The following is a 26,153-nucleotide window of genomic DNA, read 5'->3' as shown; positions in this document are numbered from 1 at the left end:
CTGCGGCTAGATGAGATTTAGCTTCTTAGAAGCAACCTATCCTCAAACCCCATTAAATATGAAATAAAGCCCACTTAGGAGGGCAGGATTTCAAATGGCAATGTCCTACTATTGTATTTTCAATATTTGATCATGGTGCATCTTAAAAGCTACAATTTACACAGTAGTTTGCAGACTGGAGGATGTGTGTGTATGTGCATATAATATGTGTGTGTGTGTGTGTGTGTGTGTGTGTGTGTGTGTGTGTGTGTGTGTGTGTGTGTGTGTGTGTGTGTGTGTGTGTGTGTGTGTGTGTGTGCTCTGATTGCTTTAATCTGTCATGCAAGGAAATTTCTAAATCCAACTGAGTTCTGGAATCTAATCTGAGTTGCTTGCAAATTGTGTAGCTGACATTAGCAGCCCTTGCTTATCTGATCGGTACAAGAAATGGCTCAGAAATAAAATTGTATTTTTATATAGTGTATAAAACTGCATGTCATCCCTTAACACAGTTCAGTTGGCTTTAGAGAATGCCCAGGAGGTAATAGTTACCCAGAATTGTAATTTCAAAATGTGAGCATGTGCTTAAAGCCTAGGATTGCTTAAGTTAACTCTTGTGTATGATAAACATATTGTATATTACGCATGTCTCAGCTCTTCGCATAGCTGTTTTTCCAAACATTTCTTTCCTTTTCTAGAGAAGGCATTGATCCTTCTCCGCTCTTTTGATATTTTGTTCAAGTGGCTGTTCTCTGTGTAGGAGCCTAGATGGTGATTATTAGTAGACTTTCTGACTGGAGTGGGGGACAGAATGGGGGAATTAAAGATGAACCTAATCCCTGTCCCTACCTGACATCCACTTTCCAACACAACTCACAGGAACCCTAGCCCATTTGTGCCACCAACCGCACCCCCACCCCCTCCCCCGCCCAGGTTAAGGGTACTGAGCCAATAGTAGTGCCCTTAGGCTAATTTGCATCTTCAGACCTAGGGAGTTTCAATCCCAGGGAGGGGGAAGGGCGTATACAGACTACTGACCACAGAAAACCCTATGCTTCAGTTGGACAAACATAAAAGTTATTTCCCAATTTGCTTTATTCTTTCAAGCTGCGGTTTTCAGAGTGTAAGTTCCCCTGTTTAACAACAGTAGCCAAATAAGCAATACACAATTAGCAGTTCATAATTACAGAGCAGTATTAAGATACAAGTATTACCCTGTGATTTGCTGAAAAAAGCAATGTGGTATGGCTTTCCAAACATCCTGAATACTAAATGTGCCATCCAGGATGGTAGAGATCCCAGGAAAGGCTGAATTTCAATCCCGTGTCTGGATTGATTCAACTGGTCGCTGGCAGACATTAACTGGGGTGCTATAATTGACCTCAGAATGCTAGGCTTAAAGCAGGGAAAATTCTGCCAGGGTTTCCACTGCTGGTTAATCTCCAGTGACCACACTGCCCAAAGCACCACACATCCTGCCCCTGCCCCCGCCCCCTCCCCCTACCTGCCCCAGCATGTTGAAAAGGTTAGTGTTGGATGGGCACTGGATTTGGCTGGACTGTGGTGACGATCCACTATCAAATAGTTTGGGACTCAGTTTCTGGGTTCACAAAGGAAGCCTAGCATGTTCCTTGGATACACTAGGATACTGGAGAGATGCTGGTATATTTTGGATCCATTCCCTTGTATGAATTAACATTGTCAGGATCGAAGGGGATAACATTAAAGGAGGGGGTTGTGGGGAAAGGAAGGTTCAACCAATGTTGTAATGCAGTATGGATTATGTTATTCAGGTCATCCAACCTCAACACTTCTTATCCCCTCTTTACTCACAGCACTCTTCAAAACTGCAGTCATCGGCAAATTTACCACATCAGAGAAAGTCCTAAATACAGAAAGAGACGGAACAAAACAACAACTTGCATATTAGATTTTTTAGATTTTTAGATTTAGATATACAGCACTGAAACAGGCCCTTCGGCCCACCGAGTCTGTGCCGACCATTCACCACCCATTTATACTAATCCTGCACTAATCCCATAATCCTACCACATCCTCACCTGTCCCTATATTCCCCTACCACCTACCGATACTAGTGGCAATTTATAATGGCCAGTTCACCTATCGAACCTGCAAGTCTTTTGGCTGTGGGAGGAAACCGGAGCACCCGGAGGAAACCCACGCAGACACAGGGAGAACTTGCAAACTCCACACAGGAAGTACCCAGAATTGAACCCGGGTCGCTGGAGCTGTGAGGCTGCGGTGCTAACCACTGCGCCGCCCAAATCTGCAAAAATAAATAAAAAAGAGAAAGGGGTTACAAAGCATAAATTCATATTGCTAAGGTTTTCATAATTCATGCACTTGGCTTGGTTAGCATATTGGTACCAATAGGCTGAAAGAAAATACTTCACTTAAACTAATACCTTCAAATAGTGCATCAGCACACTTCTTAATTCACTTTGTCTGATTAGCGTCATTGTTAAAATAGTAGCTATCACACAAATGGTCAGATGCAAATATCACAAATAGTAATTTCTTTAACATAAATTTCTCTCTCCAGACACAACTAACAAAACCATTTGGGTTCTGACAAAAGATAATCGATATGAAACGTCAACCCTATAGTTCTTTAAACTTCTCATCCTTGTTTTCAATCCCTCCACGACCACACCCCTCCCTATCTCTATAAACTCCTCCAGCCCTACTGAGATCTCCCGCTCCTCCAAATCTGACCTCTTGCACATTCTTGATTATTAATTGCTCCACCATTGGCAGTCGTGCATTCAGCTGCCCAAGGCGTGTGCTCTTGAATTTCCCCCCAAACCTCCCCACCTCGCTGTATCTCTCTTCTCCTTTAAGATGCTCCTTAAAACCTACCTTTTAACCAAGCTTTTGGCCACCTGTCCTAATATCTTTATCTAACTCGATGTCAAAGTTTGGTTTTATAACGCTCCCATGAAGTGCCAAGAGACATCATACTACATTATGGTGTGATATTAATCCAAGTTGTTGTTGCTTCTTCACCTCAGATGTTGCCTGAACGGTTGGTTATCATACAAGAATTTCACGTCATTACAGGCATTCCAGTGGCATCATTGTAGTAATCCCTTTAAACCCAAGTGCCACTCTTGCAGTTCAATAGAATCACTACCCATTAATCCACCCTCTCGTCAATGTGACATCACTTTCAGATTTACTTTACTTGCAAAGAAAATACAAGAAAATGGTTCCACAGGTTCTGATTTGGTACTGGAATAATTGATTAGTTATATTACAGTTAATAGCTGATACTTCTGTGCGGGGAGGGGTGGGGGTCGGTGAGGGTGAAGGGTAGGGACTACCACAGGGATGTCTCTTTTGCTTAATATCTTCATAAATTATCTGGAGCTAGAGTCACAAGCACAGGGGCTAGACTTTCAGATGATTCAAATCTAATAAAGTTGGTAGACTCAAAAATTGAACAGGATGAGTTACAGGAGGTTTTGAACGTTCTTGAGAGAGTTGTGCAGACAGGTAGCGGATGAACTACAATTTAGAGAAATGCAAAGTGATTCACATGGGGGAACAACAAAAATCCAAGGAGGGACTATCAGTTAAACAGAAAGAAAATAAGCTGCATGGAAAATCTAAGCGATCTGGCAGTCCTGATTGACAATAAATTGAAGCTATCGCAATAATGCTCAGTGGCAGTGATTAAAGCAAATCAAATGTTGAGCTGTATCAAAGGTTAATATTGAGCTAAAATAGTGAGGTAATTCTGACACATTATAAATCATCGGTACAACTACACTTTAGAATTTAAAACTACTATTATTGTTGTCATGTGTCGTGACTACTAGGGTGGTAGAACTAGGATGGACCGTAGTCTCTCTTTGTCTAGCAATTCCTACATTGCTAACTGGAGTTACTTATACAGGAAATTTCACTGCACAATATTATAGTCAGTGGCGAATAAGTCAGAAGTTTAACCCAGAAAAAAAAAGTCTTGTCAAAAATTCATGAATCATTTTGGAAAAAAAGTATTGCAAAGAAACCAAATACAGAACATCAGTCTGGAAAGGTTTTTCTGTTCCATGGTCTGTCTCAAAATTCAAGAGTTAACTTTTCAAATGATGCTGGATTTTTAATTACCTGCACTTTAGTTGGAGTTTTAAAAAAATTGCATTCGGAAAATATGTATGGCAGGTGTTAGGTTTGTGAGTCCGTGTGCAACCTGTGGAACTGTAGTCTTATCAAGCCAGATTAAAGCCCATCCATCGCAGGGGGATAGTAGCATAGTGGTAATGTTACTGGACTAGTAATCCAGTGGCCTGGATTAATGCTCCAGAGACACAAGTTCAAATCCCACTGTGGCAGCTGGAGGAATATAAATTCAATTAATAAATCTAGAATAATATGTTAGTCCTATTAATAATCATGAAACTACTGGATTGTTATTAAAAACCTATCTGGTTCACTAATGTCCTTCAAGGGAGAAAATCTTCTGTTCTTACCTGGTCTGGCCTACATGTAACCCCAGGTTGACTGTTAACTGCCCTCTCAAATGGCCGAGAAAGCCACTCAGTTATAGGCGGCTCATCACAACCTGCTCAAGGGCAATTATAGATGAGCAATAATTGCTGGCTGTGTCAGTGATGCTCATATCCAAGAACAAATTAAAAAAATATATTATTGAAGGGTAATGCTCAACACTTCTTTGGCCAAGCTTTTTATTCATAGCTCCTATTATTGCCTCCTTTGCCTCTGTGTCATTTCTTTTGCCTGATTACACTTTTTTGAAGAACCTTGTGTCATTTTTCGACATTTTGGCATTGGCTAAATGTAACACTACCTTGGCTGAAATAAGCGAAGTCAGCACAAAGCAAGGATTGAGCCTTGGACCTCCTGACCTGTGTGCCTCGGTTTCTCACTAGGAAGTAAATTTACCAGAAGGGAGATAAGTCTTTGATATTTAGATTCACACAGCTGCACATTATTGTTGATCTTGTTTCTCTGCTTCCTAATACATGAGTGTGCTTTAATCAGCAATTAGCAGGAAACCAATTTTAACTCACCAACATTAGTTTCAGACAGTCTGTTCTTAAACGATAAGCTGCTGAATGTGTATATTATATATTTACATGTACATTACAAAGTTTAAACAACCTCCAACCTGAATAATGCAGAGACTCTTAACATTCAACTTTCACAATCTCATTTCCATTTAAATTGATATGTATATGTTGCAAATTAGTCATAATACCAACTTCAATACTATCATTTCATCATCTCCTTTATGCTGATTTTTAAATGTCTTTTTCTCTATGAAAATAAATTGCAACTCCGCACATCCACATCCATTAACCAAACTTTTTATTAATGCAGGTTAAATCTTCCCAAAAATTGGATAAACATACTTCTGTCAGAATCTCTTCTATTTACTTTTCTATTTCATCAAGTGCAATAGGCATTAACAAGAGGTTTAAGAAGTTTATTTATTTAGAGATACTGCACTGAAACAGGCCCTTCGGCCCACCGAGTCTGTGCCGACCATCAACCACCCATTTATACTAATCCTACATTAATCCCAATACCCTCTCACATCCCCACCTTCCCTCAATTCCCCTACCACCTACCTATACTAGGGGCAATTTATAATGGCCAAGTTACCTATCAACCTGCAAGTCTTTGGCTGTGGGAGGAAACCGGAGCACCCGGCAAAAACCCACGCAGTCACAGGGAGAACTTGCAAACTCCGCGCAGGCAGTACCCAGAATCGAACCCAGGACACTGGAGCTGTGAGGCTGCGGAGCTAACCACTGCGCCGCCCACAGTTGAGATATTCACTAGTGCAAATGTCTTCAGTTTTAGCTGTCAAATATATGTAACCACCCACCCCCTCCCCATGTCAGTAAGTACATGTAATTTAAAATGCTCATCCTCCAAGTCCCTCCATGGCCTTGCCCCTCCCTAACTCTGTAACCTCTTCCAGCCCTACAGCCCTCCGAAAACACTGTGTTCCTCCAATTCTGGCCTCTTGTACATTTCCCATCGCTTCACTCCATTGGTGGCTGTGCCTTCAACTATCTAGATTTTGAAATTAACTTTCTAAACCTCTCTGCCTCTCTTTCCTTTTAAGACTCCTTAAACACTTTCACCAAGCGTTTGGCCAGCCCTCCTAATGTCTCTTTCTTTGACTCAGTGTAAGTCCGCTAACATTCTTGTGAAGCACCTTGAGGAGGTTTTAGTACATTAAAGGTGCTATAAAAATGCAAGTTGTTGTTGTTGTATTGTTGCAGTCATAGTGAATGGTGAAGCAGGATTCACGTCAAGGGGACGCAGAGCCAAGTTCTTTTAGTTGATGCAATGTGCCGTGTTTCAGCAAAGAACCTGTTTTACCATCCATTGTAGTCATCAGTAGATGGCTCAGAATAAACACCTTAATTATTGTCTGCCTGATGCCAGGGAAGAAATGTTCACAGAAAGAGAAATTATTATTGACTGAGTTCAGAATAGACAAGATATTTTACTTGCATGTGTTGTAGTAATGGAATCTTTCTTTGGTGTATATGTTTTTTTTTAAATTGCAACTCATGAACAATATATAGTCTGGCATGTGTTCGCACACTGTTAAAGAAGGAACTTGCATTTATATAGCGTTTTTCACAAGCTCAGGACAGCCCAAAATATTTCACAGCCAATGAAGTACTCTCTGAAATGCAATCATTGTTCTAATACAGGGAAATGCAGCAAGTGATTTGTACACAGCAAGATCCCACACACAGCAATGAGATAAAGACTAGATAAGCATTTTTAGTGACGTTGATTGAGAGATGAACATTGGCCAGGACACCGGAGAGAATTCATCTGCTGTTCTCCGAAATAGTGTACCTGAGAAAGCTGACAGGATCTCAGTTTAATGTCTCAGCTGAAAGATGGCAGTCCAACAGTGCAGCGCTCTTTCAGTACATAATACAGAAAGTACATAATACAGACTGGCGGGTGTAAGCACAGACTACTCAGGGCCTAGTTCTGGTGCTTGGTATTGATATTTGGATTGTCTGTTGCAGCAATGGTGATGTCCACTGATCTTTTTTTGACTTGTGTTTCTACAATTTCATGAGCTACTGTGGATGTTTGGATTGGGACGTGTGCCTTTCTTGCATGGTATCTGGAAATATTGTTAAATGCACTCTATTTGGTATAAATCACTGTTTTCAGATAGGGAAGGTATAAATTGGGGGATAGAATAAGGGGCATGCAGGGATTGAATGTTCTGGGATCTAAGATCTACTGAAACCAGTGTGAGATGGGATGTAAGCCAATGGATAGTGAAGATGCCTGGGAAGATGCCTAGAATGAGTCCCAGCCTTTTTCTTTTGCCAACAGTATTTAGTATTTACTCCAATTTACAATGAATGTTTAAATATTTACACACAAGTGCCAGGCAATGATCATCTCCAACAAGAGAGAATCTAACCATCTCCCCATGACATTCAATGGCATTACGATCACTGAATCCCCCACTATCAACATCCTAGGGGTTACCATTGACCAGAAACTGAACTGCAGTAGCCATATGAATACCTTGGCTACAAGAGCACATCAGAGGCTAGGAATCCTGCAGCAAGTAACTCACCTCCTGTCTCCCCAAAGCCTGTCCACCATCTACAAGGCACAAGTCAGGAGTGTGACAGAATACTCTCCATTTGCCTGGATGAGTGCAGCTCCAACAACACTCAAGAAGCTCAACACCATCCAGGACAAAGCTTGATTGGCATCGCATCCACAAATATTCACTCCCTCCCCCACCGACGCATAGTGGCAGCAGTGTTTACCATCTACAAGATGCACTGCAGCAATGCACCAAGGCTCCTTAGACAGCACCTTCCAAACCCGCGAGCTCTACCAACTAGAAGGACAAGAGCAGCAAATGCACCACCACCAGCAAGTTCCCCTCCAAGTCACACACCATCCTGACTTGGAACGATATCACCTTTCCATCACCATCATGGGTCAAATTCCTGGAACTCCCTTCCTAACAGCACTGTGGGTGTACCTACCTCACATGGACTGCAGCAGTTCAAGAAGGCAGCTCACCACCACCTTTTCAAGAGCAATTTGGGATGGACAATAAAAGCTGGCCTTGCCAGTGACGCCCACATCTCATGAATGAATTTTAAAAAAATTTAGATGGAATTTATGACTGCTGTTTAGTCAACTGAATTCCTAACATCCTGAGCTTCCGGTTGCTTGCCATTTCAACACTCCCCCCTGCTCTCATGCTCACATCTCTGTCCTGGGATTGCTGCAGTGTTCCAGTGAACATCAACGCAAGCTCGAGGAACAGCATCTCATTTACCGATTAGGCACACTACAGCCTGCCGGACTGAACATTGAGTTCAATCATTTCAGAGCATGACGTTCCCCCCATTTTACTTTTAGTTATTTTTTCTTTTTTACATTTTTTACAACTTTTTTTTTCATGTTCATTTGATTTCATCTTAGTTTGTTCAGTTTGCTTACCCTCTGTTTTTTTTCATGTTTGGACTTGCTGCTGTTCAACCTTCAGTCCGTTAACACCCTATCTGTACTAATGCTTTGTCTTTCAACACACCATTAACATATTGTTTGCCTTTGCTCCATGACCTTTTGGTCAGCTATGTGGTCTTGTCCAATCTACACCTTCTCCTTTGTTATCTCTTGCCCCACCCCCGCCTCACTTGCTTATAACCTTTGACATTTCTAATATTTGCTAGTTCCGAAGAAGGGTCACTGACCCGAAACGTTAACTCTGCTTCTCTTTCCACAGATGCTGCCAGACCTGCTGAGTGGTTCCAGCATTTCTTGTTTTTAATCCTGAATTACCTACCCAGCTGTAATGGCATTTAATCCATTTCGGACAGCAGTGGTTTATCAACAGACTAAAAACAGCATAAAATCAGATGTTTCAGCACCATTATAATATATTAATAGAAACAAATGGTTCTAGTAGCAATTGGCCAGTAATTTTCCAACATATGTAACAATGGTCTAATATGTTTTGACCTTGCTGTATTTCAAATCTGAAAACTGTGCAAAGTCTTTTTCCTGTGAACTCTTTTTTCTATAATGATTTAGTGGGCTTGTGCATACAGATACATTGCATGCCTGAAGAGGGTAATGAGTGCTTTTTTTCCCTCTGATTTTCACTATCCTTCTGCATCATTGTGGTCTGAAGTGCAATATGTTGACTTAGAAATGCAGACTGTTCTTAAACTAAAACGAATTCATCTTTGTAATGTGTTTCCGAACCGCTGTGTTGTTTTATATAGTAGTGAGTGACACACTGGGACTTAATTATCTCAGGTGTAATATATGTGTGTAAAACAGGGTTAACAGATGCGTTAAAATGGTACATCCCATTGGACTACCATATGTCCATATATCTTACATAAACCTATTAACCAGTGTGCTATCCAGTGTAAATTAGACTCATGGTTGTTTTAGCTGTGCATTGGTTTCTGCTGTTCCAATAAACTTGTAATTGCTTCCCTCAAATTACTTTAAAACTAAAAGCTGATGGGACCAAACAAAGTGGAAATGCCTCTCTGTTGACAAAGGCTGGATGTAAAAAATTCTCTTAACCCCATGTTCTCTATCCAACACATTTTTCTTTATCACGGGTAAAAGGGAAAGCAACCTTCCTATGTGAGATTCCAGTAGGACCCCATCCATGTGGTCAAAGAAAGAAAAACTTGCATTTCCATAACACCTTTTACAACTTGAGAATGTCCGAAAACACATTGCAGGCAATTAAGCAATTTTGAAGTGTAGTAACTGTTTTAATGTAGGAAGTAATACGGCCAATTTGCTTCCAGCCAGATCTCACGGACAGCAATGTGATAATCATCAGATCATCTGTTTTTTTTTAACTGATGTTGGTTGAGGGATAAATATAGGCCAGGGCACTAGGGAGAACTCCCCCACTCTTCTGCCAATAGTGCCACTGATCTTTTACCAGAGAGAGCAGACAGGGCCTTAGTTTAACTTCTCACCCAAAAGACAGCACCTCTGACTCCCTCAGTACCGCACTGACATCCTTGGTTTTATGCTCACATTTCTGAGAGGGACCTGAACCCACAACCTTCTAACTCAAGAGGTAAGAATGCTACTGACTGAGCCACAGGAATCACTCAACATTATCCGCTCAGCAATGAATTCTTGGTGGTTTTATACATGGGGTCAATGACTATTGGGTTGATGTTGCCTCAAAACTTTAGTTAGCATCCTAGTGAAAAAGAGGAAACTGTTTTTGCTGAATCATTATGGAGTCCATTTTAACTCTGGTCCACTAGGGGAATGCCATTCCACTACAACATGAATTTCATGGCCCTTCCACCAACTCGAGATTTTAGATCACTGTGAGGCTTGGTTTCAGTTCAAATCAACACTCTCATCAGAAGCTAGTAATGGAACTTGACTGTTGTGTTTTCTTTCTCTGCTCGAGTGGTTTGTTTTTTACTGAAATGTTTCACTCATGTGATCCACTCCTCTTTCCTGCACTCACCAGGGTGAGCAAGTCAGAAAAATCTTGTAATCAATGAACCTTAGCTAGTTTCCACACCCAGTTTGTTACTTTGGTTACAAGCTTGTGATTTTATTTGTTTTGAACTCATTTTAAATAAGTTTAAGTTTAGTTTACAATTAAGTATCTAATATAATCCAAAAATAAATCCAACATTTGTCATGTGTTCCATGGAGAATCTGGATCTAAGCAGAAAGTTCTAATTCATCAAAATTGCTGAATTTAGGAATAACACTGACACATGATATGTTCCCCAATGATCCTTTGTTTGTTACTGGACTAAATGCCAACTTTCAGCCAGATCTGACTGGACCCCATACAGCACCATCACGTCCTGTTCTTGTCTTCTAAAACTGCTCACTGTTCCAGAATCATCCTGGAATACTGCAAACCATCTTCTCAAACCCTCCTCCCCTGTCCCCTCCACCCTTACTTCCAACAATAGGTGCGAGGAGTTCATGGACTTCTTTGTCACTAAGATCGAGACCATCTGATCAGCTGCCTCTGTCATGTCATAGAATCATAGAGTCATACAGCACAGAAACAGGCCCTTTGGCCCATCGTGTCTGTGCCGGCCATCAAGCGCCTACCTATTCTAATCCCATTTCGCAGCACCTGGCCCGTAGCCTTGTATGCTATGGCGTTTCAAGTGCTCTTCTAAATACTTCTTAAATGTTGTGATGGTTCCTACCTCTACCACCTCGTCAGGCAGTGCGTTCCAGATTCCAACCATCCTATGGGTGAAAATTTTTTTCCTCAAATCCCCTGCCCCTTACCTTAACTCTATGCCCCCTGGTTATTACCCCTCCGCTAAGGGAAAAAGTTTATTCCTATCTAATCTATCCATGCCCCTCAATTTTGTATACCTCAATCATGTCCCCCCTCAGCCTTCTCTGTTCTAAGGAAAACAACCCTCGCCTTTTCAGTCTCTTTTCATAGCTGAAACACTCCAGCCCAGGCAACATCCTGGTGAATCTCTTCTGCACCCTCTCCAATGCCATCACATCCTTCCTACAGTGTAGTGCCCAGAACTGTACACAGTACTTCAGCTGTGGCCTAACTAATGTTTTATACAGCTCCATCATAACCTCCCTGCTCTTATATTCTATGCCTCGGCCTTCCTAACCACCTAACTCTCTGTGCTGCTGCCTTCAGTGATCTATGGACAAGTACACCGAGGTCCCTCTGACCTTCTGTACTTCCTAGGGTCCTACCATCCATTGTATATTCCCTTGCCTTGTTAGTCCTCCCAAAATGCATCACCTCACACTTCTCAGGATTAAATTCCATTTGCCACTGCTCTGCCCATCTTACCAGCCCATCTATATCGTCCTGTAATCTAAGGCTTTCCTCCTCACTATTTACGACACCATCAATTTTCGTGTCATCCGCGAACATACTGATTATACCTCCTATATTCAAGTCTAAATCATTAATGTACACTACAAACAGCAAGGGTCCCAGCACCGATCCCTGCGGTACACCATTGATCACAGGCTTCTACTCGCAGTAACAACCCTCGACCATCCCCCTCTGCCTCCTGCCACTAAGCCAATTTTGGATCCAATTTGCCAAATTGACCTGGATCTCATGGGCTGTTACCTTCTTAACCAATCTCCCATGTGAGACCTTATCAAAAGCCTTAGTGAAGTCCACGTAGACCACATCAACTGCTTTACCCTCATCTACACATCTAGTCACCACTTCAAAAAATTCAATCAGATTAGTGAGATATGATCTCCCGCTGACAAAGCCACGCTGACTATCCCTGATTAATCCCTGCCTCTCCAAGTGGAGATTAATCCTGTCCCTCGGAATTTTTCCTTCCCTTCCACTAGCCCATTGGGTCAAACTTTCTCTAAAGTTCCCCCTTGCCCTAACCCTGAACTCGCACATTTCTCTAGTTTCTCTCCTATCTCTCATCATGCCCTCTCCAAGCTCATCTTGTCCATGAGACCCACCTCCTGCTCACTCGACCCTATTCCCATCAAACTGCTGACCACCAGCCAACTTCCCCTCCTAGTCCCCATGTTAGCTGATATTGTTAATGGCTTTCTTGCTCCAGGTGTTGTCCCTTTCTCCTTTAAATCTCCCGTCATCACCTCTCTCCTCAAAAACCAAACCTTCACCCCAACGTCCTTGCAAACTACCGCCCCATCTCCAACCTCCCTTTCCTGTCCAAAGTTATTGAATGTGTTGCCACCTTCCAAATCCATTCCCATCTTTCCCAGAACTCCAGATTTGAATCAGTTTTCCACTTCTGCCATTAAAATGGCTCTTATCAAAATCACCAAATGACATCCTATGTGACTGTGACAATAGTAAATTATCCGTCCTCGTCCCTCTAAATGATCTGCGGCCTCTCCACTGTCATCCAGCTAAGTGGGACTGCACTCACCTGGTTCCATTCTTATCTGGCTTCTCTTCCTGCACCCGCAGTTACCTCTGCTGTCCTCCAAGGATCTATCCTTGGCCCCCTGCTATTTCTCATCATCATGCTGTCCCTCGGTGACATAATCCAAAAGCACAGTATTAGTTTTCACATGTACGCTGACGACACTCAGCTCTACGTTACCACCACCTCTCTCGACTCCTCCACTGTTGCTAAATTATCAGACTGCTTATCCAACATCAAGTACTGGATGAGAAGAAATGTCCTCCAATTAAATATTGGGAAGACTGAAGCCATTGTTTTCGGTCCCTGCTCCAAACTCCATTCCCTAGCTACTGACTCCATCCCGCTCCCTGGCAACAGTTTGAGGCTCAACCAGTCTGATCGCAACCTTGGTGTCACATTTGACCCTGAGACAAGCTTCCGACCAAATATTTGCATCATCACAAAGACCGCCTATTTCCACCTCAGTAATATTGCCCAAATTTGTTCCTGTCTCAGCTCAGCTGCTGCTGAAACCCTCATTCATGCCTTTGTTACCTCTGGACTTGACTATTCCAACTCACACCTGGTTGGTCTCCCACATCCTACCCACTGTACACTTGAGGTCATTCAAAATTCTGTTGTGCCTGTCCATTATATTGTTGACCGGTTTATTTTTCTGTTCCAAACGTGCTTTGACCTTTATCCCACCCTTTTCTTTTCCAGGCGGATGTTTCCATTCCTGAGTTTTAACATCACGGGGCTGGATCCTTCTGCTCATTATAATATTTATGTGGATGTTATCCTGGCAGATCAGCATCACTGGAGGTACCAGGGAGGAAAGTGGGTACAGTGTGGCAAAGCAGAAGGCAATATGCAAGGTTAGTGTACCAGAGGCCTCAAGTGTGTACACCCGCGGGTCATGTTCCTGAATGCTTTGTGTTTTTAAATCTTTCCACAAGAAAAGAGAGCTGCACACTGGGGTCTCAACGTGCAGTCTACCTACTTGGTACACGTGTCGGGGTGGAAATTCATCTCAGGAGGCGGCACAAAACAGACGGTATTGGATAGGCTCCCTCTCGGTTGTAAGCAGCACCAGAACATCAGGCACTATGTATAACAGGCAATTCATCCAATATTGCCTATTCCGAGGCACCACTCGAGACCAATTTCTAGCCCAAAGACAGCAGATGCCAGGTTTTGTACGTGAACCCAGATGCATATATAATTCTGAAGTCATAATGCTGCAGGGTGGAAATAGCTTTGTCTCAGTGTTTTTGCTCAATACACTTTAATGTATTACAGTTAATACACCATAGGAAAAACCAAATTCACGTCATTACAGTTTAATATACAATGGGTAATGGTGAGAATTCAACATTAGTGCATGATGGGGAATTTCACATTGCAACACTGCATTTACAAGCAGTGGGCAATTTTTAGCAATGCATTCAAAAGCATATTTGTTCCAAATAGACCTTCAAAATGCCAAACTATTTCCCATTCATTATAGTCTTTAACTGGAGGTCCAATACTTTCACAATTGGTTCCATCATAGCAGACCATTTTTTATAGCAAAATTTGAATGTCCTGAGGATATGAAAGCTGTAACATAATTCAATCTTTAAATTCACCAAACCACCAGGGAGTCACAATAATTCTTTCTCCAGGGACTGAACACTGTAAAGTTAGGAAAGATACTTTAGACATCCAGGTAATATTTCAGGACAGTAACTCCCATTTATATGGGGTGGGGTGGGGTGGGGTAATTTTCAATGGAGTGTAAACAGATTGGAAGAGTTAGGAGACAACTGTTGGGAGAGATCACCACCGTAAGCATGGTCAAAATGATGGGGTTATGGGACCCTTAAATGCTGGGAGATAAGAGAGATGGAGGAGCTAAAGGAAAGGAAATTTCAATTAGGGCCTAGATGGCTAACGGGCTGTGCCATCAAAATGGAGTGGAGGAAGATGGAGATAACAGGAGGCTTGTACATGGTTTCTACTCCAGATCACTGACTAGCATCTCTTGGATTCAACTGTGATGACTTCCACAGTCAAATTGCCAATCACTCTAGGTTTTATAAGAGGGATAAACATTTGACCAAAGTAATGGGGGCGGGGTAGAAAATTGTCCTGCGTTACACTAAGGAAAGGGAGAAAATAATTTTTTAAAATAATGAAACCCACTTTAAAATAAAAGTTATCGCCACACTTTCTGTCATTCATTGTTTTACTCCCTGAAGAACTCAGAAATCAGAGACACCTCCCCTCACATTGTATATCCACACAATTAGGACCACCCTGTCCTTTGCAAATGTACAGAACTATATTCCACATTTCATGTTTTACATACCTGCAAATGCAACTGACTGCTCTCTCGTGACATTCTCTCTGCAGTTATATTGCATGTCCTGGTCCTATTTTCCTTCTCTTAGATTAAAAATTAATTCATACCAAGTGCATCAATAATTTGGAATAGTTCCATCAGTACAGTATCCACTGATGTCAGTTATAATCACATTTGATGCATAAGATGTCTGTTGTGAAGCTGCGACAATGGATATTTCTCAGTGATTTTCTCCTCTCTTCTGGGCCTTGTTGGGGTGGAGTTCTACATGCCCAGCCCTTCTGCACCATACTAAGTAGCTTATGGCTGTGTGAGCAGATCATGATGATTAGAAACATAGCAGCCAATTTGTGCACAGCAAGCTCCCACAAACAGCAATGTGATAATGACCAGGTAATCTTGTTTTTCAGTGATGTTGGTTGGTTGAGGGATAACTATTGGCCAGGATACCAGGGATAACTCCTGCTGTTCTTTGAGATAGTGCCATTGGATTTTTTATATCCACCTGAGAGAACTCCGTTTAATGTCTCATCCAAAAGACGGCACCTCTGACTCAGCAGCACTGCTTCAAACACTACACTGGAGTGTCAGCCTAGGTTTTTGTGTTTAAGTCTCTGGAGTGGAACTTGAACTCATAACCTTTTGACTCAAGAGGCGAGAGGGCTACCAGCTGAGATGTGGCTGACTATATATAAATGCATTCAACAGAGGACAGAAGGTGTGCAGGTGTGTTGAATGAGGGAGTCTCGAAGGTCCTCACTCACTCAATGGTGTCGTTCACTGAGAACGATGTCAGTGTTTGAACGCTTAACAGGGATAGGCCTGATAGCTGACCTGTATCTTAACTTCATCTACCTACCTTGGCCCTGTAACCCTTAATGCCCTTAACTAATAAAAAAACCTGTCAATCTCAATTTTGAAATTTCAATTGACCGAGTGTCAACAGCTTTTTGAGGGAGAGTTGCAGATTTCCACCACCCTTTGTGTGAAGAAGCACTTCCTGACTGCCCCTAATTGACCCAACTCTAATTTTAATTACTTTTAATGGAGATATGAGCCTGTTTATTTTCAATAGTGTAACACCTCCATTAAAGTAGCAGAGAGAGAGAGAGGAATTTGTACAGTACTTCTGTTGCGAGCGATTTTCCTCTCTATTTATGCAGTGTATATTACAGACAGTGGTTAAAGCTCAAGGGTTGTCTGAATGACATGCAGAGTTTTGCAACCTTTAAAAGGAGCAGATTATTTAAAGGTGCAGTTATACTGTCATTTCTGTATCAATGCAAAGCAGCTTTGGGATCAGAACTGGCTTAAAGTGACAGTGCAAGTCTGAAGTTACCTTTCGAGCTGTTGTTAGCAGTTTGATGGTACCTTTCCACCCTTTGACCAAAGCAGCGTGACATAATTTGCACTGCTGTTGCCAACAGTGTGCCTACATAAACAGGGGGATAACCGAATCCAATCTTGGATCATCTTTTCAATCCAGCACCAATTAACAGTGGATTGTTTGCTGGTGGAGGCAACTGCATAAACAGAGTGGTGACCTTCAGAGGGCTTTTGATCTGGGCGCCTGATCTCTGCACACCATTGGTGCCTAATTTAAATTCACAATAGCTGGACTGTGCAGAACCTTCTTCCAGCAACAGGGACATGTCAGACAGACTGACACAGTTACAGACATGATTGTAGAATCATAATTTCACAGCACGAAGGACACCATTCAGCCTGTCAAGCCTGAAGAGTTTTCCCATTAACCTAATTTCCTCTGCCCTTTCCCCATAGTCTTCAACTATTGGACCACTTCCCTTTTAACATTGTATAAATTCTACTTGCACCCCTTCTGGTCTGAACAAGTTACTGCATGAAAGGATTTTCCTGACCGTTCCCATTGTTTTTTGGTGATCATATTAAATTCATGCCCAGTGGGAATGGTTTAACTTGATTACTTTTATCAAAATCCGCCATTATTTTGAACATCTACCAGATCCCTTTGTTGTTCTTGTGAAAACAGCCCCAGTTTTCTAATCTTTTCTCATAATTAAAGCCTCCCATCGCTGGTATCCTCATCATGAGTTTCTCCAATAGCTCTCCACGACATTGGCAAGGTTTCTAAAGTATGGTACATGAAAGGAAATTGGATTCTAACAATGATACATTTGGTTTTGCATCACATCTGATTTTGTACTCCGTGTCTCCAACTTGTAAAACCTTGGCTCTCACTGGTCATTTTAAAAAATAATTTCCATCAACTTGTCGTCCCACTTTTTTAAAGAAGAAAATGCACTTGCACAGTTCTGCCATAGACGAATCTACCTTGCTGTATTCACTCTGCCTCGGTTCTGGCATCAAAGTTGGCTGCTGGCAGCAGCAGGGTCATTAAATGCAGCTGAAGATCACATTCCCTCATCTTAATGACATGTTAATGGTTACATTAACAGCTGGTCTTGAAGGCACCCATTCATCTGAACATTAACAAATAAGTAGAACATTTTGCCTTTTGTAAAAGTGATTAGATATGCCATGGCTTGTTTTACAGCTATTAAGGCCCCATTTAGAAAATGACTAAGAACTTTTGTACATACCTGTATCAAATCCAGCATACATGGTAAATCCGTAGCAGTTGTTACAGCAGCATCAGTAGCCCTGGAGAATTGAGACTAATGTTCTCCTCAGGTGGTTGGGTAATTTGCTGCTATTGACTGTGTCTCTCTCTTTGGCCTCCTTGTCTCAAGAGACAATGGGTAAGCTCCTGGAGGTGGTCAGTAAGGCCTTTTTAATTCCTAAACTAAACTTTGTCCTGAGAGAACTGATCACATTACCAAATTGTTTTTAAGATATTCTGGGGAGGCTAGCACTTTTTTTTTTTCTTTTTAAGGTGGCCTTTATACCCCAGGCCCCTTTTATATTTTTCATGTCGAGGGGGCCTTTATTCCTCAGGTTCCCTTTATATACATATTTACATTTTTAAAATAACTTTATTAACACCAGATAAATAATCAAAAAAAAAACTCAAATTAAAATGCCATTCTCGGCGTCAATGATGTACTCCAGTCCCTGCGGTGCCCACCGGTCGCGGAAGGCCTCAAGCGTACCGGCGGACACCGCATGCTCCTTCTCCAGGGACACCCGGGCGCGAACGTAACCACGGAAGAGGGGCAGGCAATCGGGGAGGACGGACCCCCCGACAACCCGCAGCCTGGACCTGTGAATTGCCACCTTGGCCAGGCCCAGGAGCAGACTGACGAGGAGATTCCACAGGCTAGCACTGTGGAATCATACTGCATTACGCAGGACGCACTGTCCAGCAGCAGTGAATTGGTGGTACTCGTGTACAACTACAATTCCAAACTCCATGCCCAGAAAAAGAAAACAAATCATGGAATTCAGGAATACAAGTAGGACTTACGTTGCGGGGGCTTCAAGAGTTGGAATGACAGAGCTTGTGGGGCTGGTAAAGTTTCTGCTCTAACACGTACATACTTGTTAATGTTCCTTATACATGGCACAATGGCCCAGTCTCTGTTAAAAAGCAAATAAATGGATCCATCCCGACCTATTATACTTCAAATGGGGTCCACTTGCCTGGAGACATTTAGATAAACAGTTTCTATGACTCACGAATTTTCCAACAGTGATCAGCTGTCCTGGTAGCCATTGCAATGTAATATTTTCCAGCCAATTCTTTATATTATAACAATCTAGTATTACAGCAGCTGTTTCTCTGCACATAATCCACTAGGTTCCTAAGTGCCTTTGTCAGTTGACATTCCTGTGATTTAACACCTTCAGTATTCAGGCTGACCTACGATGTGGTCTCCAAATACTGAGGCTTTAGGGAACTTTAATATCAGGGAAATGCACAAAACCATTTTGTCTCCCCATTTCCAATCAGAAAAGGGATGTCCGTTGGCTGGTTTTCTCTTTTGTTAGCCCCGGGTGCCATGAAGACTTAATCTGGCAGTTTACCTCTGGCTCAGCTCCGTGTTGGGCCATGGATGTACCTGGTAAGCCACTGGGCGAAGTTTCATTTACGGCAACATCCATTTCCTAAATAGAACTGATCAGAATATTAATTAGACTAATAAATTCCAAATGTTGGGAAGGCACTCAGCATCCTCACACCTGTACCCCAAACCCCCCTCCCGGCAGAACTGCAGCTGAGGGTGGGAGGCCAACTTGTGCCTAGGCCTCGGAGATGTCTAGAGTGGCCCTTGGAAGACCTCTTCTTGACACCCCACCCACCCTCCCCCAACTCCGCTTGGTACTTTCACATAACAACAACCCTGGGGTTGAGGATTCTGCTGGGGCCATTGCTGTCGTCGCAATGAACCATAGAAAAATTACGTCACTGAAGGAGGCCATTCAGCCTATCTGTGCCTGCCAAAAAAACTAGCCGCCCAATATAATCCCACCTTCCAGCACCTGGTCCGTAGCCTTGCAGGTTACAGCACTTCAGGTGCATGTCCAGGTACCTTTTAAAAGAATTGAGGGATTCTGCCTCCACCACCATTCCTGGCAGTGAATTCCAGACACCCAACATCCTCTGGGTGAAAAAGTTTTTCCTCATGTCCCCTCTAATCCTTCTACCAGTCACCTTAAATCTGTGCCCTCAGTAATTGACCTCTCCACTGGGGGAAACAGGTCCCTCCTATCTACTCCTGTCTAAGCCCCTCATAATTTTGTACACCTCAATTCAGGCTCCCCTCAGACTCCTCTGTTCTAAGGAAAAGAACACTAGCCTATCCAATTTTTCCTCATAGCTGCAACTTACAAGCCCTGGCAACATTCTTGTAAATCTCCTCTGTCCTTTCTGTAATGTGATGACCAGAACTGTACACAATACTCCAACTGTGGCCTAACCAGCATTTTATACAGTTCCAGCATTACATTCCTGCTTTTGAATTCTATACCTTGGCGAGTAAAGGAAAGCATTCCATATGCCTTCTTCACCACTCTATCTACCTGTCCTGCCACCTTCAGGGACCTGTGGACATACACTCCATACACTTCTTCTACCCCTGTCAATATCCCTCGCTTAATTTTCCCTCCCCAAATGCATTACCTCACACTTAGCTAGATTGAATTCCATTTGCCACTTTTCCACCCACTCAACCAAACCATTGAAATCATTCTGGAGTCTATGGCCAACCTCTTCACTATCAACTACACGGCCAATTTTTGTGTCATCAGCAAATTTCCCAATCATGCCTCCCACATTTAAGTCCAAATCATTAATATATACCACAGACAGCAAGGGACCCAACACTGAGCCCCGTGGAACTCCACTGGAAACAGCTTTCCATTCACAAAAACATCTGTCAACTATTACCCTTTTTTCCTGTCCCTGAGCCAATTCTGGATCCAACCTGCCACATTGCCCTGTATCCCATGGGCTTTCATTTTACTGACCAGTCTGCCATGTGGGACCTTGTCAAATGCCTTACTAAAATCCATGCGATGCACCACTTAGTTATTTCCTGGCTAGTGAGTCTTTTACCAAAAATACAGAGCTTATTTTGGTGAATATTGTCTTGGCTTACAAACCCAGAAGAGGCAGAAGTCAAGATGTCCGCTATGGTTCAGCTGGTAGCGCTCTTACCTCTGAGTCAGAAGGTTATGGATTCAAATTCCACTCCAGAGGCTTAGGCCATGCTGACTGGATTGCTCTACAGAGAGCTGGCATGGACATGATGGGCTGAATGGCCTTCTTTATGATACTCCAGTACTGGAGGGAATGCTGCACTGTCAGAGGTGCCATCTCTCAGATAAGATGTTAAACTGAGGCCCCCTTTGCCCTCTCAGGTGGACATAAAAGATCCCTGGCCCTATTCAATGAAGAGCAGAGGAGATTTGCCTAGTGTTATGACCTATAAATATCCCCCAACCAACATCACTTAAAAAACAAGGTGATTTGGCCATTATCACATTGCTGTTTGTGGGACTTTGCTGTGCACAAATAGGCTGCTGCATTTCCTACAATATAACAGTGATTACACCTCACAAGCACATTATTGGTTATATCTTTTGCAATTTGCTGTGTAGTTTTTGACAACCTGCAAGTGGCAAGAGTTGCCTCCTGATGCTTGAGTCTTCACCCGTCAGCTGCAATCCGGAAGTAAACTTGCTGGGACTTGCTAATCCTGGAAAGTAGGAAGTTCTTGTATAACTTTAGGCTTGCGGCCAACTGTGAGACCCAGGCAGTGGGAGCCAGCTCTGGTCTTAGCTTGGTAAAGAGTGACTCAGGCTAAAGGTCAACGGGCCACTTTTTTGCAGCTTCGAGGAAACCATGTTCAGCGTTGCCTTATTCAATGTCTCATTTCCATGTGTCGTAACCAGTCAACAAGTAAAATTGCAGTAATGTGCTACAAAATTTACCATTGGTTGCAATAGCCCATCCTTATGGCTGTTGGTGCTTGTTAACTTTTCAAGTGGCTAATCTTCTTTCTTAGAAACACGAGTGACTCATTTAAAATTCTGTTACGTACAGCATGCAGTTCTGTGAGTCATTAGTTCCTTGCGAAGTCTGGTTGAAAATGTACTGAATCTGCCCGAAGACTGACTTTGTAATTCAAACGCATTCATTCCATTGCAGGCAACCGAACATACATCCACCCAGACTCGCCGAACACAGGGGCACACTGGATGCGCCAGGAAATCTCCTTTGGTAAACTCAAGCTGACCAACAATAAAGGAGCATCTAACAACGTCACTCAGGTAGGCTGAAGAAAATCCTATCCTACTAATATATTTTATTTAACAGAGGGGCCAGTCTCCTTCCTAATGCAATTCCACCACCCATCACCACCCCAACCACTGCATGGTGCCCTCTACCTACAGTGACCTGTACCCACTTGTATTTCTGAATTCGGGTTCATTTAAATGGCCTCAACATGCACCCAGAACAGGCAGGGATCTTGCCTCTTGTCTGGACCCAGAATTGGGGATGAATATTCAGCCTCCACTGGAAGCCTGAGAAGGTCTTTGGCACAAAGAAGGGGAAATGTTCCCTGATAGGCTTTCATAAAGGGATTTCTTTACTAGCTCAGGTAGAGGGTCAAAGATCACAGTGCAAGACACCTATTAGGGGAGACGGTTAGCATCATACCACCTGATATTTGGACATGCAATGAGACCAATATTGAGCTCCCATGCCTGATTGCAGAAGCATACTGGGTGCCAAATTGAAACCAGGTGACAATTTGGGTGTACTGGGCACCTGTCTGAATTTTGCCTTGCATATGAAAAAGGGGACTGAATTTTTTGGCTCACTTGGAAGCTCTGCCGCCAGCGATGAAAGCGAGAGGCAGGACCATGGGGCAGCATAATGCTAGTGGCGGCCTGCCCCCCTAGAGCTGCTGGCCCAATCAGTAGACCAACAGCTCAGCAGCCTCGTCAGCACCACCGCTAGCAGCGGCCACTACTGAGGCTGCAGGACGAGGGTGTCCCAATGACGAGGCGCCCTCGAACAGCAGGTGGGTTTTAGGGAGGAAGTTGGGGCAAGGCAGTAAGGTCCCGGCGATCAATTGGGGCGGGGGGGGGGAGGGGATGGGTATCGTGGTGCACCAATGGTGCTGTTGCCATGGGGTAGCTATTGCCACCGGGGTGCCCCTCTGTGGAAAAGGATTCCTCCCTCTCCAGGAAGCTGCTGGGAGGCCACCAGGGCTTACCTGGCAGTCTCCCCATGCGGCAGCGGGCTCACCCGATGCAGACAAAATGCCCGTGGGGGCAGGAAGCGGCCCTTAATTGTGCCATTATGTGGCTCAATTGGCCACCCGGTGGGCAGCTGCACTGCTAAGGTGGTTCCCGCCACTGGTAATGTGCCATGGCAGCGGGAAGATGTTGGACTCCACTCCCGACGTCTTCCCCCCGCCATATTGCCAGCCTCCGCCTCCCAGCCCATCTCCAATAGGCCAGGAAAATCCAGCCGAAGTGTCCTCACATCTGTTGTAGGGCACTAGTTGAAATTGGTGTAAAAATAGGCAGCGTTTGTGTTACACTTTCTCCCCCCAGTTGTATGGGGCTAAAAGCAGACACACCACTGATCCTTAAATGCGCCACTCAATAAATGGCCAGAAAACTTTTTACCTGCTGACTTTCCATGGAGCCAGGAGGAGCAGGATAAGGACAGCCTGGGCGAGTCCCACTTTGCTTCTTCCTGATCGCATTTCATATAAGGTGGCATTGCAATGAGATGGCTTCCTCTGCTCTCACTGCTGCCTGTGATTCTATTGCAGATGATTGTGTTGCAATCTCTACACAAGTACCAGCCGCGGCTCCACATTGTAGAAGTGAAGGAGGACGGCACTGAAGACCCTTACCTCACAACAAAAATGCAAGCCTTCACCTTCCTCGAAACACAATTCATCGCAGTTACTGCCTACCAGAATGCAGATGTGAGTTGGCATCAGTAAATGTTTCAGCTGTTGATACATTTATGTCAGTCAGGATTATTGAAGGGGATATGAGAGGGAGAGTGGAATGTAGTGTATGTTCCTTATGACCATTAGGATATGGTGGGGGTGTTTAGCAATAGTTTATGGTCTCCTGGAGCTTGATTAGGGAGTTGGAGAAATTTCCTAGGGTATTTTGCTGAGAATTTTTCAATCTGCCAGGTATTAGAGGGGCAGGTGAGGGTGTGCACAAGATTGTATTTTCTAATGGCGAAGGTGAGCATGGGCAGGTCTCATGGTCTTTTCTTACCCTTCATAGAGTCCTTTTACGGTACAGAAGGAGGCCATTCAGCCCATCGAGTTCATGCCGACTCACTGCCAAGCAATCCACCCCACCCCCTCTCGGACCTCGTAACCCTGCAACTTTCTTAACTTCAAGTGCCCATCCAGTTTACCTTTGAAATCATTGATCATCTCTGCTTCCACCAGCCTCGTGGGCAGCGAGTTCCAGGTTATTACCACTTGCTGCATAAAAAAGTTCTTCCTCACATTCCCCCTGCATCTCTTGCCCAAAACCTTCAATCCGTGTCCGCTAGTCCTTGTACGATCAGTTAATGGAACAGTTTTTCCTTGTCTAACCTATCTAAGCCTGTCATAATCTTGAACAATTCTGTCAAATCTCACCTCAATCTTCTTTACTCCAAGGAAAAGAATCCCAGCTTCTCCAATGTAAGCTTGTAACTAAAATCCCTCATCCCTGGAACTTTTCTGGTAAATCTCCTTTGCACCCTCTCAAGGACCCTCACATCCTTCCTAAAGTGTGGTGACCAGAACTGGATGTAAAACTCTAGTTGGGACCTAACCAGAGCGTTTATAAAGGTTCAGCATAACTTTCCCGCTTTGTGTACTCAATACTGTTTTTTATGAAGCACAAGATCCCATATGCTTTGCTAACTGCCTTCAATATGTTTTGCCACCTGCAAAGATCGATGCACATGCACCCCCAGGTCCCTCTGTTCCTGCACACTCTTTACAACTGCGCCATTAAGTCTATATTGCCTCACCCTATCTCTTCTGCCAAAATGCACCATCGCACACTTGTCAGTATGAAATTCCATCTGCCACTTGTCTGCCCATTCTGCTAGTTTGTATCGTCCTCACTGTTCACCACTACTCCAAGTTTGGTATCATCGGCGATTTTGAAATTGTACTGTGTATTCCAAGATCTGAGTCATTTATACATAGCAAAAAAAGCAGTGGTCCTAGCACTGACCCTTGGGGAACACCACAATCTATCATCCTCCAGTCTGAAATATAACTATTTACCATGACTCGTTGTTTTCTGTCTTTAAGCCAATTTTTTAAATCCAACTGGACATTGACCCTGCTGTTCCACGAGTCCCAATTTTGTTAACCAACCTTTTATGTGCTACTTATCTTACACTTTCTTAAAATCCATACAACATCCACCGCATTCTCTTCATCAACTTTCTGTTACTTTATCAAAAAATTCAGTTAGTCAAGCAAAGACTTGCTGGCTTTCTTAATTAATTCCAACCTCTTCTTTTCATACTTTTGTATCTCTTGTAAGTCTTACCATAAACCATGGAGTGGATATGTCTTCATTGTGCCTTCTCCAATATACAGTATGCTCAAACTGTTTGGAAGTCTTCTTTCCTCTGATATAGTGGGATATTGTGGTGTGGAATCCATATGGGAAAAGTACAAGCAGCTTTGCGTTTCCCATGGTGCAGGGGCAGATTAGCAGTCTTCCTTTGGAATATAACATACCATCTGGCACCTTCAGTATTGATTGCGAAGAGGTCCCAAAAGCATATGGAATGTAGTTTTAAAAGCTGAAGACATTAAAAGGCTTTTCCCCCTCCTGAGGGCACTGACTCGCACTGAGGAATGGATCCCACTGGTGCCGGACGCCCTCTGGTATCTTGTTAACCTGACCATTCTTCACATGTCAGCCTATTTAGTGAGAATCAGCAGGTTGTTCAATTGGGAGGAGGGGACTATTGCAGCCAAGTCAAATTGCTTTCACCTAATAGCCACACACAATTACTATTTTATTTATTTATTTTATTTAGAGATACAGCACTGAAACAGGCCCTTCGGCCCACCGAGTCTGTGCTGATCAACAACCACCCATTTATACTAACCCTGCACTAATCCCATACCACCTACCTACACTAGGGGCAATTTACAATGGCCAATTTACCTATCAACCTACAAGTCTTTGGCTGTGGGAGGAAACCGGAGCACCCGGCGAAAACCAATGCAGTCACAGGGAGAACTTGCAAACTCCGCACAGGCAGTACCCGGAACTGAACCCGGGTCCCTGGAGCTGTGAGGCTGCAGTGCTAACCACTGCACCACTGTGCAACTAGGGGGTCACTGGAAAGTAATTGGGAGGCGGATGATTCTTCTGCTCCCAGACAGGCCAATTATGGCATCCTGACAGCTACTCCAGTTGAAATCACAACCGTGGATTGACTTCTAAGG

The 26,153-nt window shown here is 43.3% G+C and overlaps 1 protein-coding gene across 4 annotated transcripts in view; it reads left to right on the top strand.

The window, feature by feature from the left end:
• The window catches only part of tbx21 (T-box transcription factor 21), a 182,244-nt gene that overhangs the window by 151,121 nt on the left and 4,970 nt on the right, over positions 1–26,153 (top strand). For all 4 annotated transcript variants that reach the window (XM_068013508.1, XM_068013506.1, XM_068013509.1 and 1 more), the window contains 3 exons: positions 13,629–13,783; positions 21,845–21,966; positions 23,487–23,645. In XM_068013508.1, the coding sequence (XP_067869609.1) occupies positions 13,629–13,783; positions 21,845–21,966; positions 23,487–23,645 (436 nt within the window). The remainder of the gene's footprint in view (positions 1–13,628; positions 13,784–21,844; positions 21,967–23,486; positions 23,646–26,153) is intronic.

The sequence above is a fragment of the Heterodontus francisci genome, chromosome 33 (assembly GCF_036365525.1).
Source record: "Heterodontus francisci isolate sHetFra1 chromosome 33, sHetFra1.hap1, whole genome shotgun sequence".
NCBI lineage: Eukaryota > Metazoa > Chordata > Chondrichthyes > Heterodontiformes > Heterodontidae > Heterodontus > Heterodontus francisci.
This window is presented reverse-complemented; position numbering and strand designations above follow the sequence as displayed.